This window comes from Equus przewalskii, chromosome 1 (genome assembly GCF_037783145.1).
Source record: "Equus przewalskii isolate Varuska chromosome 1, EquPr2, whole genome shotgun sequence".
Classification (NCBI taxonomy): Eukaryota; Metazoa; Chordata; class Mammalia; order Perissodactyla; family Equidae; genus Equus; species Equus przewalskii.
The window spans coordinates 10,838,073-10,857,159 of record NC_091831.1 but is presented as its reverse complement, the minus strand read 5'-3'; the positions used below and the strand labels follow the sequence as shown (position 1 = coordinate 10,857,159).

Here is a 19,087-nt window from a genome sequence, read left to right as displayed (position 1 = left end):
GATCTCGGCGACGAGGTCCCGTGTCTCATCGTGGATGCAGTTGTGCATTCACTCAGTGAACATCTGTGGAACCCCGCTGGGTGGCAGGTACTGGTGTAGGTGCTGTGGATCCAAAGAAGAGCAAGACAAAGCAGGTCCCTTGATCCAGTGGGAAGAGAGAAAATAATGAGCAAGTGGACAAATGGACAAACCAGCAAGTAAAGAAATGTTTGTTTTTAAACTTTATTGAGTGCCTCGTTTACCAGGCACTATTCCAGCACCTGGGATCAGCAGTGAATAATTCAGCCACAACCCACCCCAGCGCAGCTCCCCTTCCACAGGGAAAAACGGGCAATGTGCTAGTCAGCAAAGAAACACATAATGCAATTTCGAATGGCAACTGGAGTCAGCAGCTGTTTTTATCCTTTTTTTTTTATTGTGGTAAAATATACATAACATAAAGTTTACATCTTAACTGTGTTTAAGGGTCCATCTCAGTGGCATTAAGTACGTTCGCATTTTGTGCAACCGTCACCACTATCCATCTCCAGAACTTTTTCATCTTTCCAAACTGAAACTCTGTACCCATTTAACAGTAATTCCTCATCCCCCGACCTCAGCCCCTGAGAGCCATCATTCTACTTTCTGTCTCTGTGATCCTGACTACTCTGAAGACCTCATGTCAGTGGAATCAACCAGCATTTGTCCTTTCGTCACTGGCTTATTGCACTTAGCGTAATGTCCTCCAGGTTCCTTCACGTTGTAGCATGTGTTGGAATACCCTTCCTCTCTAGGTCTGAAGAATGTTCATTATATGTATACTCCACATTTTATTGATCCATTTATCTACTGGACACTTGGGTTGCTCCCCGCTGTTGGCTGTTGTGAATAATGCTGCTATGAACATGGGTGTCCAAATGTCTGCTGGAGTCCCTGCTTTCAGTTCTTTTGAGTATATACCCCAAAGTTGAATTGCTGGCTCATATGCTAATTCTATGTTTAACTTTTTGAGAACCCCCATACTGTTTTCCACAGCGGCTGCACCGCTTTACATTCCCACCAGCAATGCACAAGGGTTCTAATTTCTCCACATCCTTGCCAACTCTGATTATTCTTTTGTTCTTTGTTTTTAGAGAGCCATCCTAATGGGTATGAGGTGGTAGCTCATTGTGGTTTTGATTTGTGTTTCTCTAATGATTAGTGAGACTGAGCGTCTTTTCATGTGCTTATTGGCCATTTGTATATCTTCTTTGGAGAAATGTCTATTCAAGTCCTTTGTCTATTTTTTAATTGAGTTGTTTGGTTTTTGTTGTTGTTGAGTTGCAGGAGTTCTTTATATATTCTGGATATCAATCCTTTATCAAATATATGATTACAAATATTTTCTCTCATTTTGTGGGTTGGCTTTTCATTGTTTTGTTAGTGTCCTTTGATGCACAAAAGTTTTTAATTTTGATGACGTCCAGCTTACCTATTTTTTAATTTTGTTGCCTGTGCTTTTGATGTCCCAGCTAAGAAATCAGTGCAAGTCCAATATCATGAAGCTTTTCCATAGGAGGCTATTTTCATGTTTTTTATTGAGATGAAATTCACATAACATAAAATTAGCCGTTTTAAAGTGTATGACTCAGTGGCATTTCGTACCTTTACAATGCTGTGTGAGCACTCCTTTTATCTAGTTTCAAAATATTTTCATCACCCCCGAAGGAAACCTCCTACCCATTAAGCAGACACTCCTCATTCTCCTCATCCCCCAGGTTCTGGCAATCACTAATCAGCTTTCTGTCTCTATGGATTTACATATTCTGGATGTTTCCTATAAATCAAGCTATACAATACATGACCTTTTGTGTCTGGCTTCTTTCCCTTAGCATAATGTTGTGGCGCGTATCAATACCTGCCGCTGTTTTGTGGCTGAGTAATATTTCGTTGTGTGGATGTGCCACATTTTTCATCCGTTCATCTGTTGATGGTCTTTTCGGTGGTTTCCACTCTTTTGGATATTGTGAGTAAGGCTGCTATGAACATTGGTGCACAAATATCTGTTCAAATCTCTACTTTCAGTTCTTTTGGGTATATACCTAAGTGGAATTGCTGGATCATATGATAATTCTATGTTTAAGTTTTTCAGGAACCACCAAACTTTTCCACAGTGGCTGCACCATTTCACATTGCCACCAGCAATACCTGAGTGTTCCAGTTTCTCTACATCCTCACCAACACTCAGCGCTTCCTGTTGTTGGTGTTTGTTTAATTACAGCCATGCTAGTGGGTGTCAAGCGGTATCTCATTGTGTTTAGAGACTGTTTGGTGAGTGGTCAGAGGAGCCCTCTCTGTAGAGGTCTGATGTGCTAAGAAGGGGATAGCCACATAAGTTGTGGAGAAGGAGCATTCTGGAAAAGGGAACAAGTGTAACATGTCAGGGAGGAACAAGCTGGTTGTATTTTAAGATCAGTAAAGCATGCCAGTGTGGCTGAAGGAGGGTGGTGAGAGAAGCTGTGGTGAGAAGTGAGGCCAGGAGGCGGGTGAGCACTCAGTCTTGTAGGTCGCTCTTGGCCTTGGGAAAGAGGCTGGCTTCATCCCGACTGTGAAGCAGAGCCGTTGGAGGGTTTTCAGCAGAGGAATGACAGGAACTGGTGTGAGATTTTGAAAAGGGGGCTGTGGTTGCTCTGAGAGAGTGGTCTTTAAGGGGCAGAGGGCAGAAGGGGGGAGGGACATTAGCTAGGAGGCTATTTAGAAGTCAAAGGCGGAGATGACTGTCACTTGGAATGAGGTGGCAGGGAAGGAGGTCTCTAGACTCGGGACCTATTTTGAAGGCAGAGAGGACAGGCTGGATGACAGATTGAATTCGGGGGTGGGAAAGGAGCAGAATCAAGAAAGAGCCTGAGGTGTTTGGCCTGAGGCATGAGCTAGATGGGAATTTCATTTCCTGAGATGGAGAGGATTGGAGGATGGGCCAGTTTGGGGAGAAGGAAGAGAATCAAAGGTTCTGGTTTGGCCATAAAATGTGAATGACTATTGGGCGCTCCAAGATCTAACAGGCATTTGGGTGCACAAGAGGTGGGGCTTAAAATGTGTGGTTGAGTCATCAGCATTGGTATTTAAAGCCATGTGACTGGATGAGATCACCTGGGGAGAGAATGAGAGATGGGAAAGTGGACCCAGGACTAAGCCCCGAGATGTGCCAACATTTAGACATGAGCCTGGGGGAAGGGGGAGTCTTTGAAGGAGTCGGAGCTGGCTGAAGACAAAGGAAAATGAGGGACCTGGGAGAACATAAGAGGAGAATGTCAAGAGGTAGAGAGGGTATGACAGGTGCTTCTGAGAAACAAGGAACAGACACCTCTCCGTTGATTTGGCAAGATGGAAGCCACTGGTGATGAGGAAAACCTCATATTGCCCTGCAGGCCCCTGACGAGCACAGTTTCAGTGGAATGACAGGGGTGCAGGCTGGATGGGGGAGGGTTGATGAGGGAATTGGACATAAGGCTGTGGCAAGAGGTGTGTAGCTAATCCAAGAAGTTTTTCTAAATAGGGAGCAGCATATTGGGACAGTAGCTAGAGGAGAGAGTTGCATGAAAGATTTAGTTAAAGCCTGAAGATACTAGATTCCTGTGTGTTCTTGAGAATGAGGGAGAGAGGCAGAGATCAATGAAGGACAGGGAAGGGAAGGGTCAGCTGAAGGAAGGCTGGCCTTGAGTGTTTGAGAGGGAGTAGGATGGGAGCAGGGGTGGGCTTAGAGGAGAGACACTTCCACCATTGGGCATTGGTGGAGAAAAGACAGAAGCAGACATACCTGGGAATCATGAGGGTGGGAGGAGGGCGAGATGAGGAGGTCTCTTCTGATGGCTGAAACTTTTCGAAAGCCATTCCAGTGTCTATATGTTTCTGTAGTTAGAGTCTCAGAAAAAAAATGAATTTCAGCTGTAGAAATTGTGGTCAATGCTATGCAGCAAGAAGGCAAGTGCAAAGACAGCTGGCCTGGCCCTGAGCGTCAGGGCAGGCTCTCCCGGGGAGCTGCTGTTGGAGCTCAGAGTTGAAGGATGAGTGGGAAATAAATGGGACCTGGAGAATTGAGAGCAGGTGACTTCGCATGCCTCCCCCACCCAGCCCAGGCTTCCTCGGGGCAGGTCCCCCTGGTTCCTGGCTCAGCATCCAAGAGACAGCCCAGGCCTGAGGTTTGTTTCTGAAGGCGACCTCAGCACTGTGGCCTCAGGTTATGGAATTCTCTGACATCCATGGAACAGAGGGCCAGGAGAGCAGGAGAATCTGTGCTACGTGACCCAGCCCTGGAGTCGCGATGACCCAGAAACGTGATGGAGCACGTTTCTGCAGGCTGAGGCTGGCTGTGGCCCAGGCACTGTGGGATCAGTATTTCTCTTGGTAGATACACAGCCTGTAAGTATGCGCCTGTGTTGTTTAAAGCTACAAATGCTTGGGGCTCCGAGTTGAACTGGGAAGTATTTTCCTTAGTTTCTGAGAAAGCCAACATTACAACAGCATGAAACCAACGCTGAAAGAAATAGCATCTTTCATATTCTACTGGTGGAAGGTAGGCATCTGGGATGACTTAACTGCATTTAATGAGAAAGAAATTGAGCAAAGAGACAATTAACCAGCACGAACTCGACGTTCATAGCAGTGGAGAGCTCCTTTATTGTGACCGTCCGCTCCCACAGCCTCTCTTGCAGGAATCACCCAGCCCAGGGTGTGGTGCTAATTTTCACTGCAACGATTATTAAAGTTTGTGAACTCCATGGCTCCAGGTTTGGGCCGGATGCATCTTCTGAAGAATCTGATTAACTGCTTTAGCTCTGAGATAGCCACTGGGGCCTTTAATTAATGAGTTTTGAATCAGTTTCTTCTTTGTAATAATCATAACTAGCATCTGTGAGTGTTTACTATGGTCTAACCTTGTGCTGAGTGCTTCTTGTGCATTATTTTATTTCACCTTCAAAACAACTCAATAATTATGATCCCCATCTTCCAGATATGGTCCTGGAGGCATAGAGCCTGACAGCTTACAGCTAAATAAGCAGTGAAAAGCTTGGATTTAACTACTGCACCTTATTCTTGAGTCAAGCCTTGTGCTGCTCTAGCGTGAAACTGGGTGGATGTAGGAATTCTAGAGGAGCGAAAAGTAAGGTTTATGTCTGCATTTCAAATATAAAGCAGTAAAAATCACAGGACACTGTAGACCATCCTGACAAACCCAACTCTTCGAATAAAGAGACTCTCTCACCATTTGTACACTTCTTAGCCATATTGACAAGGTGGCCCTGTCACCCACCTTGGCAGGCAGGCCAGGGACTGTGGTCCCCATTTTACTGATGGAGAAACAGGCTCCAAGAGGTGAAATGATTTGGGTTTTCTGAACTGGTCCAGCTCTCTTTAAATTATATTGCTTCTAAAATATTAAACACATACAGGGCATTATTGTTGAGCAGTGTTTTGAAGTCTTAAAGGTTTTCATTTCCCTGCAAACTAAAGATGCCAGAACACGTCAACTCTGGCATCTGTGGGGCTCCTGGGTCCTTTTGGGGTCACCCTACCGCTGTTGACCCAGATGCTTTTGAGGAGGGGAAGATAGATACTATTTATTGGATGCGTGTTTCTCACTCGTTCACTAAACTGTAAGTTCCAGGAGGGTAGGAATTGTGTCTTTTTTTTCCTAATTAAACTTTTATTTGGACTATTTTCAGATTTACAGAAAAGTTGCAAAGATAGTACAGAGAATTCCCACTTTTTCTTCCTCCAGCTTCCTCCAAACTCAACGTCTTAGCCCATCTCTTTAAAGCTTCTGTGTCGACCTAGAATGTAGACTCAGTGCTTCCCAGACACGAGGCAGAGTCAACAAGATCTCACTGCCAGCTCGAGTCTCTTATTTCCTCCATCTTTTAAAGATTGGGGATTCAAACCCAGCTCTCTCTGACTCCAAAGGTTGGTTTTCTACCATACTACATCAGAAACATTCCATTCGGGAAAGCCTAAAATTCCACCTTGGGGCCTCCCTTCTTGGCCTGACGGAGTACCTGCGGGCCGAGCCTTGGGGCTGTTGGTGTCGTCTGCTGCCAGTAGGAGTGAGCGGCTTCCGCCTCTCATTTTCACCTTGGAGGGGAAGAAATGTTTGGGATCTAGCAGAACTGGTCTGACCATTTGCCCTCTCTTGACGGGGAAGATGGGCAGCCCGCAGGCCCCAGCCCCGAACATGTGTTGCTCCTCCATATTTGGCAGCCTGGCAGTTGTTTCTGAAACCCGATGCCCAGCGCCATGGGGACGACCTTTGGTCTACTTCCCAGCATTCACCTGCAGTCACACTGCTCCCAGAAGCCTGTTCAAAGAGTGGGCGAGTTGGCAAGACACTCTGGTCGTGATCTAACCATGTTAATTAAGCCTCTTTCTCGGCCTGACCAGTAAGCCGAGGTCTAGAGAGAGGGAACACATTTAAGAGGTAAGGTGAAGGGATTTTTTTTTTCGGTAGTGAAACACTTTAGCTCTTGATAAAGTGTATTTTTTTCAGGACTGGAAAGTTGCTGTGACTGTTTGAAATTGCTTTAAAATAGACCCAGGGTCTGGAGCATTCCAGAGCCAAAGAAAGGCTGTTTGTTTACCCAAGCAGTGGCAGCAAAGGAAAGATTGGAAGAAGCAACTTGACAAGTCAGTTTGTCATGTGGAGGGTTGCCAATGCTTTTTTTCCAGCCCGCGCTTTGGAAGTGGAAGGGTAACTTTAGAAACGTGTGCTGTTTTGCAGTGACGTCTGTTGACACAACAGACCCCTTGAGATCGTGTAAGCAACAGGGCTTAGGACCGTTGCTAGGATGGGGAAACTGGACGGAGGCCTCAAAGACACGGTGGGAAATGTAGCAAAAGCGAGAGTTCTGAGGACCGGGTGTGCTCCCCACCCCCGTTCACTGAAGTGGCTACCAGACTGAACGGGAATAATCTATTTTTCAAACATTCAACAAATATTTATGAAGTGCCCCTCTGTGCCAGGTGCTATTCTGGGCATTGAATCTAGGCTCCTGTACCACATTATTCATAAATGTCCAGTTGTTTTAGTTACTTGGAGCGTGGCAGGAAGATGTCAGGGATCGTAGGCAGCTATTCCCACTGTCTGGGGAGGCGGTATAAGGTAAAGCTCAAGAGCACGGGCTCTTGCCTCCAACCCTCTGGGTCCAAGTCCTGGCTCCACCACTTCCACACTGTGACCTTGGGCAAGTGGCTTGACCTCTCTGTGCTAAGTGACCTTATCTGTAAAATAGGGTTGTTGTAAGGATTGAATGAGTTTAAATAAGTAAAGCACTTAAAAGAATAATACTTGGCACATAGAAAGTGTTCGTAATAATAAATTTGCTATTATTTTTATAGCAGAAAAAGTGCTATGTATGTGTTGGGTGTTATTATTATTGTGGAAAGAGCATTGGACTTCAAGGCAAAAGACCTGGCCAAGCCACTCAACCCTCTGTTTCTCATCTGGAAAATGGAAAACATTACTTTACCTGCCTGTTTAGCTCACAGGGGTTTGGTACGACTCGGATGGATGTCAGAGCACTTTGAAAAGTGCAATGTGCCATTCCCATGGATAGTATTCTCGCTTTCATTTTAACTCCATCCAGATATGGTTTTGTTGGAGGGAACTGGTATTCTTCTTGCAGATTAGCTTTTTATTAGGAAGAAGAGTGGGGTTGAAAAGGGAGAAAGGTGGACTCTTTTTTCTTCAAAGACGGATCTGAGCCCATGTTATATTTCCTTAGCCTGAGGAACCGGAGCATGTGGTCCCTTTTTTCTCCTTTAGTCAGAGCAAAGATCTGTCTCCTTGTTCCATCTGTTGTTTGCATCTGTCTGGGGCGTTAGACATGTCAACGTCTTTCCAGAATTACTTTAAAGTGACCTTGATCGTAGAAGAAAGGGCAGGAGATTTATTTGTTAAATTAGTTGCAGAATAATTCATGGCAGATCGTCTGGTGATGGAAGGGGAGGCCTGGCTGCGGAAGGGGTTGGAGCTGAGGCCGGCATGACAGTTAGGCAAGTAGGAATTGGGTTATGATTTTAAAAATTCAGGACCCTGATATAAAAGTGTCACTCCCTCTGTACTGTCATTCTTGAGTTATCGTAGTAAATTTTTTAAATCGTGCATCCGAAGGTAGTGATGTTACATAGAGAAAGAACCTTGCTCAGGAGGATCAGGAGCACTTGGAGTCTGAATTTACGGTGATTTGAAGTTTGTACTGTCTGGATACTGTCCTCTGGGGGTGATTATCCTCCTAGATTCACAGATCAGGAGACTGAGGCCCCCAGGCCAGGCCAGGGGCTCTCGTTTCAGGAAAGGGTCCAGCCAGCCGGGGGTCAGCAGCCCCCCTCTTAGGTGAGGAATCAGCCCCAGCTCTCTCTCCCTCCTTCAGTATCCCCCACTGCAGGGATCAAACAGAGAGGCCTGTCCTCGCTCTGGGTCAGAGAGAATCAGATCTACCCAGACTCTGCGGCTGTGTGATATCAGCCAAGTTACTTAACCTCTCAAAGCCTCAGTTCTAAACAGGGACATGATTAACATCTTTCTCATAAGGCTGCTGCGAAGATCCAACGACGTGGTTTATGGAAAGCTACTGGCTCAATGCCTAGCACCTCCTAAGTTAAATAAGCAGAAGTTATTATTGTTGTTGTTGTGTTGTTATTTTCCCCCACACACTGTCTCAGCAGAAGTGAATGGAAATTTTCTAACTGTAGTATTCCTGTTAGCACTGGAACGCCTGGGCCCCTGAGAGTTGAGGCATCTTCTATATTTTTATGCAGATGCCACTGGGGGAACGCCAGCAGCCAGTCACACAGAGAAATGCACCAGGTGGGGGAAACATAGGCGAAGCTAAGCTGTTCTTCAGGCTGTGTCTGAAGGTCAAGGACGGCAGCCCATCCAACAGAAGGTTCAAGGTCACTAGAAGACCCCCAGGTTCAGGTCAGGCGGAGGATTTGCACCCCATTGTCCCTCGGAAGCTCCCCAGATTAGCTCACAACAACCCCAACCTAGAGGTTGATGGAGGTGGGCGGGTGGGGCCCCTCCCTCCTGGGGGGCCTGGCTCTCCTCCTTGGGTGCCCCCGTGTTCGCATCTCTGTGGTCACAGCGCTGGGGTCTGTGGGTCCCTAGACTGAGCAACTCGAGAGCAGGGATGGAGTCTTACTCATTTTTGGAGCCCCCACTTCTAGCACTGGTTCTGGCACGTGATAGGCTTTAGATGAATGTTTCTTAGGAGATTGAATGAATCAACAAATCAATAAATAAAATGTTACATTTTGGAAGGTCTGGGTGAAATGAGTTATTCATCAAATAATCTCGCTGGATCAGGGTGCATAGGCGCCGCTGGTGAACTGTTGGGCTCAGGAGATGCTTTTTGCATCTCCAGCTGCCCTCTTTAATGGGCAGGACCGAGCTGGGTCTCTCTCTGGGGTTGTGTGGGAGAGCAGTGTTCCCTGAGGGGAGAGACAAGATTTCCAGCAGGGAGCCGCAGGGAGCGCCATGAAGCCCGGAGGAGCTCCTCCTGCCTGGCCCCTGGTGCCCATCTCCACCGCGTTGCCCACAAGATGGGGCTCCTCGAGGACAGAGCTGGAGGTCATGGAGCTTGGTTTCTCCCAAGTACCCAGCAAGCCACGTGCCTAGGTCTGAGCTCCATGTGCTGGAGGAAAGAGAAGCTTTTCTAATTCACACAAAGGCACTACTCACAAGCCATGTGCCTGCCCAGAGGAGCACCACCTTCCACTTTCCACAAAGGCGCCGCACAGGCTAGGGGCCGCCCTGCTCTGAGGATTTGGATCATCGGCCAGATTCAAACAAGGTGGAGAGAAACTGTCCTCAAAAGCAGGTGCCACGGAACACTAGCTCTATGAGATGTTAACAGGTGGCCCATGAACGAAGGGTCCTGTGGTCAAGAAACTTTGGGAAACCCTGGGTTAAGTTCAATGTTATTTTACTCCAGAACTTCTCAGAACCTTCAATGCTAACGTGCATCCTGAATTTCTAAAAGAGGGCTGCATCACGGAGCGCTTCTTAAACCTATTTGACCAGAGAACACTTTGTTTCCCTCAAAGCTCGTCTAGTCATCTATGGAATATACTCTTGTGCTTGCAAGTGACAGAAATCCAGCCGGTACCAGCTAAGGCAAACAGGGAGGAAGATCTCACGTAACCTCTGGATGGAAAAGGCAGAATGAGGCTGGACCCCAGGGCCAAGTGGAGCCAAGGTCTTGACAGCACAAGGACCCTCTCCCTCTGTCTCTCATCAGCTTTTCTCTGCCTGCTGGCTCCAGTCTCTCTGGCTGCAGAGGCTGCTAGACACAAGGCTGCCAGTAACTCTTGCATTCACATTCTGCAGAACCCACCACCACATTCTTGTCCCTCTGGTTCTTTGGGGAGTTTTGCAGAAGGACCTGGCTTGACCCGAGTCTTGTGCACACCCTGATGGGCAGGGGTGTCGGGCTCGCTGATCGCCATTTCCACGAGAACCTCCGGGACAGAGGATATGGGTGGAACAGTTCCTTAGAAGAAGGCAGAGCCGGCGCCAAAGGAGGGCTTGTTTGTTGTTCAGAGAGGGGGCTTCAGGGACCAGTGTCTGGTCTGGGAAGACAAAATCGCAGACCCCTGCTGCTTTGGGAAATACTGCTTGGGGTGTATAGAAGCCCTCTCCCTATTTTTGATTTTTATATCATATTTTTTTTTTTTTAGATTGCCACCTGAGCTAACAACTGTTGCCAATCTTTTTTTTTTTTAATTGCCTTTTCTCCCGAAATCCCGCCAGTACATAGTTGTATATTTTAGTTGTGGGTCCTTCTAGTTGTGGCATGTGGGATGCCGCCTCAGCATGGCCTGACGAGCAGTGCCATGTCCACGCCCAGGACCTGAACCAGCGAAACCCTGGGCCACCGAAGCGGAGCGCGTGAACTTAACCACTGGGCCACAGGGCCGGCCTCTGGTTTTTATATCATACTTAAATGAGCATCACTTAATCTGAGCTTTTAAAATGTCTCATCTCTTTCTGTCCTGTGATTTGAAGTTTTGACTGTCCTTTATATTTTTGCATCTTGGTTTTAAAAATCAATTAAACAGCAGACAAGCTTATTGTGGGAGTTAAAGAGAAGGGGACCACCTCTCAGATCAGTTAGGACCTGAAATGGGTGGCCCCAAATTTCCAAAGGCTCATCGTTTTCTTCCTTCAGTTTTTTTTTTTCTTCACGTTTCCAGCTGAATTCTGGTAGGCAAAACCATGGGGCACAGGAGAAAGAAAATGTATTTTCATCTAGTTGGTGCCACAAACGAATTGATCACCTTAAGATCTTAAGTTAAATATCCCCACTTTCTCCAAGGAGCAGATGAGCCCCGAAGTGTGGCAGGTGTCCCCCGTCTTGGTTTCTTAGAAACTCACTGGTTTAACTGTTTCTCCTGCCTTGGGTGAGAGCAGGGGCCCTGTGTGGCTGTGCTCATCATTCATCCTCCAAGCGTGGCTCAGTGCCGGCACACAGTCAGAGCTCAGTGGGATGATAAAGCAAATGAACAACTTTGCCCTTGAGTGTTGTGGTCAGTGGCCCATTGATAAATGTTTTTGTGTTTTCAGAGGCTCCTATTTGATTTCATTTCCAATTTCTCTTTCCTCTGGCTCAGAGGCCTTCATCTGCTCAGAGTCCAAGATCCGTGCATCCACCTGGGAACAGCCCAAACATAAAGGGGAAGCCAGAGGAGAAGCCCGGAAGCACTGAGCGTGGGGCCTTGCCCAGGTAGGAGGTGGGATGGGGGACTGACACGGCCCAGTGGGGCCAGCTCTCCGTGGCTATGCATGTGTGTGCTCCATTCCTTTTGGAAAATTTACCCTTAAAAAAAGGATCCGTGGTGAGATGTTCGAAGCAGTGGCTCATACACCTGTTTGTGATTGCCTGGACCTGCATGATTGGAAAGTTAATGTCTCCCAAAGATGAAATTAATAATTACAGGCTCCCGTTCCAGCAGCGCTCCGGGTGCTTTATCTCCGTCGTCAGAACTCACAGTGAAAACGATCAGGGCTGCCCAGGGGCTTCTCGGGGGATCTAATCTGTGGCCAAGTTGGGGTCTGCATAGGACATAGGTCCAGCATGGTAGCCTATGTGGGCACTGGATGATGAGACAGGGGACTCAAAGGACAATTACTAAAGGGCCACGCCCTCAGTCCCAGGGAGGGTGGCGGATGAATTCCAGAAACCCACGAGGCCACACTGTCACAGCGGAATGTGGCCATGCAGGTGTGGCCCATCGCCCAGTGGCTCCTCATTATGACCCAGAGTCAGGTCCTGATTTCCCTGCCGCGGCTGCTGGGAAGAAGTCCAATAGAATCTTCCCGTGGAGTGCTCACCACCCACGGCCTTGGGGGCATTCACAAGCAGAGGGCCAGCAGACATGAAAATTCAGTCCCCAGAACCGACAGAGGCCAGGAACACTGGAGGCAATTAATAAGTGCTTGTGGGCTGGGTGTGTGAATAGGCCTTGGATCTGGTTAGAAAAACCCTCCTGAAGGATTGAAGCCCAGCTTCCCGGAGACTGTAATTACAGGCCTTAAAAACAAATGAACAGGAGTTCCAAAGAACAAAAATGCAAAATGAAATGATAGACACCCACCCCCCCGCCGTCGTAGATAACAGACAATGAAACTTTGGGTCACAAATGCTCAGCAAGAGCTTTTCCCCTTAAGAGTCGCATCAACATTTTTTTGCTTCAGCCTTAGGCTGCAGACGGTCACGGGTAAGTAAGAGCGACCCCTGGTGGCAGGAATTTCCACGCCTGGCTGGTGTGATTTTCCGGGTGGCTCCGGTTCTGTGGTTTCCAGAGGATGCACTTCGAACTTTTTGGCATAAACAATAGATTTCTGTAGGGAAATGGTGATCAGATGGGGCAGAGTGTTCTTTCTGCTGAGGAAATCACAGAATATGCCTTGAACAGCACCTTTGACCTCTCTTCTCTGCAAAAGGGGGGTCTCCTTTGCCTCCCAGACCCCCATGACTGTACCATTTTCACAAACTTTTTTTATCAGGGTCACTGGACAAGGGTTTTAATATTTGGCCCTAATGAGACCGGATGGCTCATTTCAATTGGCTCCAGATGGTCATGAAACTAATGGAGGGATTCATCTTTTCGGGTACTCTGCACAACAGAAGTCACTGCTGGCTGCGACCCAAGGTCCAGCTCTTCCCTCCTCATCTGCCTGAGGCTCTGGGATCTCTGGAGAGGCTTGAGAGTTATTTGGGGCCTGGGTCGCAGCTGGGTCGAGGACTAATAGAAGCTCAAAGGTCTTTTGTGTCTTTTTCCTCAGCTTTGGTCAATTATTATTTTTCCCTTGAAGAAGACTTGCCTCTCGTTGGCATGCAAATTGAGCATAGAAGAGGGGGTTTCTAAGAGCAGGCCCAGGGAAGCAACTTCCTGCTGACGATTAGAGACACAGTTCTCCTCCATAAATGCGAGCGTGTCTGTCCTACAGGGCCCTGGACTTACTAAAACTATCAACTAACAAACTATCAAGAGGTGGCCTGGCTCCTGTTCTCCAGGGCTGACAATGGGTCTGTCGTGGAGTCAGGATGTTTATAGGAAGAGAGATGTACTATTTCAGGGGGGCACGCCATGGGCATCCACAGTAATGATGACAATAGCATTCAACATTCATTTCCCAGATGGGCAGCAGACACTATGCCCAATGCTGTATGCGTACAAAATAAAATTTTATTTTCTCTAAGTCAATTCACTTCTGATTCTGCATCTCCTTCCTCTGCTAGGCTGGTGGGAATGCCCTTGTCAGCCATCCTTGGGACCCCCTCTCCTGACCCCGTGTATTGAGGCCATCATCCGTCCGTCCCCTCCCCACCCCATCACCACCGAGATGCCCACCGGTCTGGGCTACGCTGTCCCTCGGGCCCTGTGGCTGTGCTGCTTTCATGCCACCTTTGGTGGGTGGGCATCTTTGGTGAGGCCGGGAGCCCCATGGCCATTCCCTTCACCTCTCTGTGCTCCTCCCCCGGTAAGCCTGAGGACACGGTCAGGAAGCAGGGAAGCACCCTCAGACCCTTTCTAAACCCTTTTCCTGCCCTCTCTTCCTTCTAAAATGCATTTGCCTTCTCTCTCTACCTCATTGGATAACCAGCTTTTTCTCTTCAAAGGATGTATTATAGGTTTTTACAAAAGATGGGAAAAACCATTGACCTCAAACTGCTTCTGTTTTCTACTTGGAAAAAGCCCAGCGAGAAAACACAGAAAGGCCTGGAGTGGCTCCAGCTGGACCTGGAGGCAAGGGAATAAATAAGGAGAAAGGCATGTGTTACTATTTCCAAATAGCGTCCCTCTGCACGGGCGTGATCTCTCCTCTAGCGATGGCGAGACCGAGGCTTGGAGCCCTATGGCGTCTGTGTCTTAGTGGTAGAAAGTCCAGTGTTTTCTCCTCAAGGCTCTTCCTCCCTCTGAACCACATGAGAACTGGGTTTATACATCCCCCAAGGGGGTAAGTTCTTCATCCACGTGGGGAGGCCCCTCAGCTGAACTGCCTTGCTTTCCAGTTGCCATGTGGTGTCGCTGTTGTAACTTAGCCCTGCGTAGGCCAAACCCCGCAGAAGCTGGGCGGCGCCTCCCTGATGCCATCCTGAGCAAGACCCTCCTCTCTTGAGGGGCATGATCCTGCTCACCTGGGACGAAGCTTAACCCCAGGTTGTGCCTCTTACTACCCAGCAAAGTACACCCCTGAGACAGCTGCCCTGGACGCCTGTGTCTGGGCTGATTCTGGGTCCATCCCTTTCAAGGAGGCTTTCCCTCCTTGGGGGTACCAACAACCACAGATGGGCAGTCCTTTCCTTTTAAACCCTCAAAACACAACGGGTCTTATCATACAATCTTTCCCCAGGTAATGAAGCTGTTAGATTGCACCAGAGGAAACTATCATTTTTGTAGTAAAAATTTGTTGGCTAGTGACCATTTCCTGTGCTTCAATATCGAACTTGCTCATTCTTCCAAGGAAAGTATAGACAATATTTCAGAGATGAATGACTTGTCCCAGGGAGTGACCCTAAGGGTTTCCTAGTGAATTTCCAGCATGTTTGTCGCTGAAGGAGGACTGGAAACTCAGCAGGCCTAGAGTCTTAACCATCGTCTGCTGCTTCTGAGACGTGAGCAGGCATCAGGACCACCCGCAAGGCTGGTCCACACACAGATTGCTGGGCCTCTCCTCCAGAGATTCGGTTTCGGTAGGGCTGGGGTGAGGCCTGAGGATGAGCATTTCTAACAAGTTCCCAGGGGATGCTGATGCTGCTGGTGCAGGGACCACCAGCACTATGAGAGCCGTTGCACTATGCCACACAGCTGTGCCACTGCCCCGGGCTCCGTGCTGTTGGGGTTGGAAGAAGCACCCTACTCCAAGGGCTGGATTGGATGAGGAGAGTCTCCTGGGGGGGGGGGGTACCTGAGCTAAAGGGGACAGCTATAGAGGCCATTCCAGGTAGGGGCAGAATTCCTGACTCGGACCTCTCTGTGGCTGAGCAGGAAGGGAGCCCAGACCTCGGGGCTGAGTGTTCACTAACAACAAGATTGGAGAAGAGAAGCCAGACTGAGGAGGTCAGGGGAGGGGCTGAGATTTTATCCTGCAGGGAACAGGAAGCTGGGGAAGTGCTTTGCAGTTGGTTTGTTTGCATTTAAACAAGGGTTTATGCATGAAGGAAAGAGTTCAGACATGAATTTAGGGGCTCAGGTTGGTGCACTGGAGGCGAGGGCTGGGAGAGCAGTAAGGGATGCCCTTATGGTAGAGGAATGGTGGCTGGGAAACCACCCCGAGGTAGAACCCACAGAACCTGGTGACAGCCCGGGTGTGGGTGGAGGAGGTGGAGTCAAAGAAGATGCTAAGGTTCTGGGCCAAGAACCCAAAAGGAAGATGCAACATCAGAACCTGGGACGTCCCTGTGAGAGCTGCTCCAGGGACGCTCCGACCAGCTTTAGCCACGTGGAAGGAAAGAGCATCAAGTCTAGCGGGAACCATGCTGGACTGGCCTTTAGTTAATCTGGGCCCCGGCCTAGGGAGGAGTGACGGTTTGATGGGGTGACAGTAGAGCATAATGGCCCCAAGTCCTATGGTATCCTCATGGTGGTTTCGGTCATTGACACGAGTTCTTCTCAGATGGGTCGGCTCATTCCAGTGCTTATTTTTGTGACGTTGTGTTTAAGAGCATAGGAACAGATCAGGGTTGGGGAGAAGGGTAGCCAACGAACTCACATGCAGCAGTGTTTTCCAGTCTCCCCAGATCGAGAGATTTACCTGGGGGATCGTTAAATAAATTCCTAGACCCCACGCTAGTCCCTCTGAATCAGAGTCGCCAAATGTGGAGCCTGGAGGCTGTGTTTGTAGTAAGCACCCTCGGGGATTCTTCTGAGCAGGGAAATCAGTGAAATAGTGACCCGTCACCAGGGCTGCCTTATTGCCAGTTAAAATACCCCGTTTCCTGGCCCCTCCCTTGAATCGTCTGGTCCAGTCGATTTGGAGTGAGACCCCAAAACCTGTTTTTAATAAGAAGCCCCTGTGATCCTTATGATAAATTGTGGGAAACACTGACCGGGGTCCCCCGCAGGCCAATCACGGTAGCCAGCTTCTGTCTGCTCTTCTGTGAACGTGAAAATTAAGGCTCAGAACCTGGGGGTAATTAGCATACGTCAAACTCTGCCTCCCTCCCTTCTCGTCTCTATTTTTCTTCTCTCAAGGAGTATCTACTGAGCGTCTGCTCTGGGTCTGACGCTGTGCTGGGCGCTGGGGACGCAGTAGACAGCGGGAGCCCCGGGGGCTCTTCTGGGCGGGAAAGGAGACTGTAGTGTCAGATGCTCTCAGGTACTCCGGGCTCGGAAAGACGCCCAGCTGGCGTGTGGTGCTGGTCGGTAACAGGAAGGGATGTTTACGTTAAACTGGTGGTTCTCAAGTGAGGTTCCCCGCTCAGCATCACCTGGGGACTTATTAGAAATGCATGGTCTTGGGCCCCACCCCAGACTCACTGACTCAGACCCTCTAGGAGTGGTCCCAGCAATCTGTGTTTAACAAGCCCTCCAGGTGACTCTGATGTACCCTGAAGTTTGAGAACCGCTGGATTAGATAGTCAGGGAAGGAGGTGATATCTGAAGTGAGTCTGGAAGGGCAAAAAGGTGGCAAGCATGGGAAGATCCAGGTGGTGGGACAGGCAGTGCAAAGGGCCTGAGGTGGGAATGAATTTGGTGTGTTAGAGAAACAGACAGAGGCTCAGGAGGGAGGGAGAGGTGGGGAGGAGGGCAGGCCAGGATAGGGTCTCGTGGAGAGGAATCCGGATTTAGGTGACATGAACCGATTTCTGTTTTAACAGGACCTCTCTGGTTGCTAAATGGAGAATGCAAGGGGGCAGGACTAGAGGCCACGAGGTCAGAGAAGAGCCCATTGCAGGACCCTGGCGGGACGCAGTGGTGCCTTGAGCTAGGGAAGGGATTCTCGACCTTACTGTTATCACCCACCCCTGCCCCCAACAGCAATCTTTATAGACCTTTTCTTCCTGACTGCCTTGCCTCCCCGAGAAGTTTCAACCCCATGGATGTAGTGCACATGCTTATTTCTTGTGGCCTTCGGAGGCCACAAACATTGTCATAGCTGAGATTTTTTCCGCCTCCCAAGAGCCAGTGTTCGTGCTCCTGGTCTGACTCTGGCCCACTGAGAATGCGCGGACTAAGGCGAGGCAGCGGAGATGGAGGAACTGTGTAGCTCTGAATATTGTGGATAATTGGGAACCAGAGATGCCAGGGCTTGCTGGCAGGTTGGTCTTAGAAGGAGAGAGAGAAGAACCCAGGAAGATTCCTGACGTTTGGGCTTGAGCAACCGGGTTGACGGGACCATTTGCTGAGATGTGAAAAACTGGCTGACCCAGGTATATTTGCCGAGTTCCGTGGTCACAGACGCAGTCTCGGGGAGTAGAAGGAGGGGTTTGTGGGGGAAAAGAAGAGAGTCCCAGGCAGAGGGAAGAGCTGTAATTATTATAGACCTATGGGAAACAGAATTTAGGGACGACTAGACTCGCTAGCCTCTCAAATAGGAAATTTCAGAACTTCTTTAATGTGGGAAAGAAGAGATGTAGCTTATTCATTAAGCTCAACCTCTTGGCTTTTTCAAAAATACAAACTCCTACTTGGAACTAAACCCCTTCGTGTTTGGGTAACAGCAGCTTAGGAAAGGGTAGAAAGACAGTTTGAAAAAAATGAAAAAGTGGGCTTCAAATGAAAGGCAAGGATGTCTGTCATGCCTCGCCTCCCACTGTCCTTTGTGGATTGAGTCTACTGCATGCTGGGCTTCAGACCCAGGTCCTAAACACGTACCTCAGCCAGCAGCTCAGTGTGGATGAATGCAGGTGTCCTGGGGGCTAGATGAGGAAACCGAGGCTCAGAGATGTTAAGGAACTTGCCCCGGGTCACACAGACAGTACGTGGCATAGTGGGGACTAGAATCCAGCTTGAGCTGATGCCACTCAAAGTCCAGGCTCATAGCCATTATGCTGAGATCTCACTGGTGTCTGAAAATACTCATGTTGTGGTCTCCATAATTAGAAGGCAAACCCCAGTTTGTCCTTAAAATTTAATTTCCCTATAAACAAGGTTAGTTCTCAGACCCAGAAAAAAAAAATCAAAACGATCTGATCTGTTTTGCGAGCAGTGGCTGGGGCCAGCTCCTAATGACTGAGCCCCGTGTCTCTGAAGCCGTATCATTCTGTTCCTTCCAAACAAACTTCTGTGAAGTCTGGGATCTGCTCACACTCAGCCAAGCTGAGGTGTGTCAGGCAGAGCCAGGGGCAGCCTCAGCCCCTTGGGTCCTGCTTCTGACTCATTATTTATCTCTGGCAGGAAGTAAACACAGAGAGGAGAGTGGGAGGGAGGGAGGGAGGGAGGGAAGGCGTGAGCTCCCTGGCTTTTGACACTGGCTGAAAAAGAAGGTCATGTGCTGGATTAGGTGTGTGTCTGCTCTCTGCTCATCTGGTTTCAACAGAGCCTTCAAGAACAGAAGGGAAGTGTTTTTCCATTCTGAGATAATACCCATTTATTGTAACAACTTGGAAAACAGAGAAAAGTGGAAAGT

General features: G+C 48.6%; 1 protein-coding gene across 29 annotated transcripts in view; it reads left to right on the top strand.

The window, feature by feature from the left end:
* Positions 1–19,087, top strand: part of TACC2 (transforming acidic coiled-coil containing protein 2) — a 210,221-nt gene that overhangs the window by 25,970 nt on the left and 165,164 nt on the right. For 22 of the 29 annotated variants that reach the window (XM_070579050.1, XM_070578132.1, XM_070577892.1 and 19 more), the window contains one exon: positions 11,623–11,735. The exons of 4 other annotated variants lie outside the window; for them this stretch is intronic. In XM_070579050.1, the coding sequence (XP_070435151.1) occupies positions 11,623–11,735 (113 nt within the window). Of the gene's footprint in view, positions 1–5,681; positions 6,431–11,622; positions 11,736–19,087 lie in introns of those variants that run through there. 3 more of the 29 variants (XM_070579307.1, XM_070578850.1, XM_070579398.1) reach the window with 2 other exon arrangements.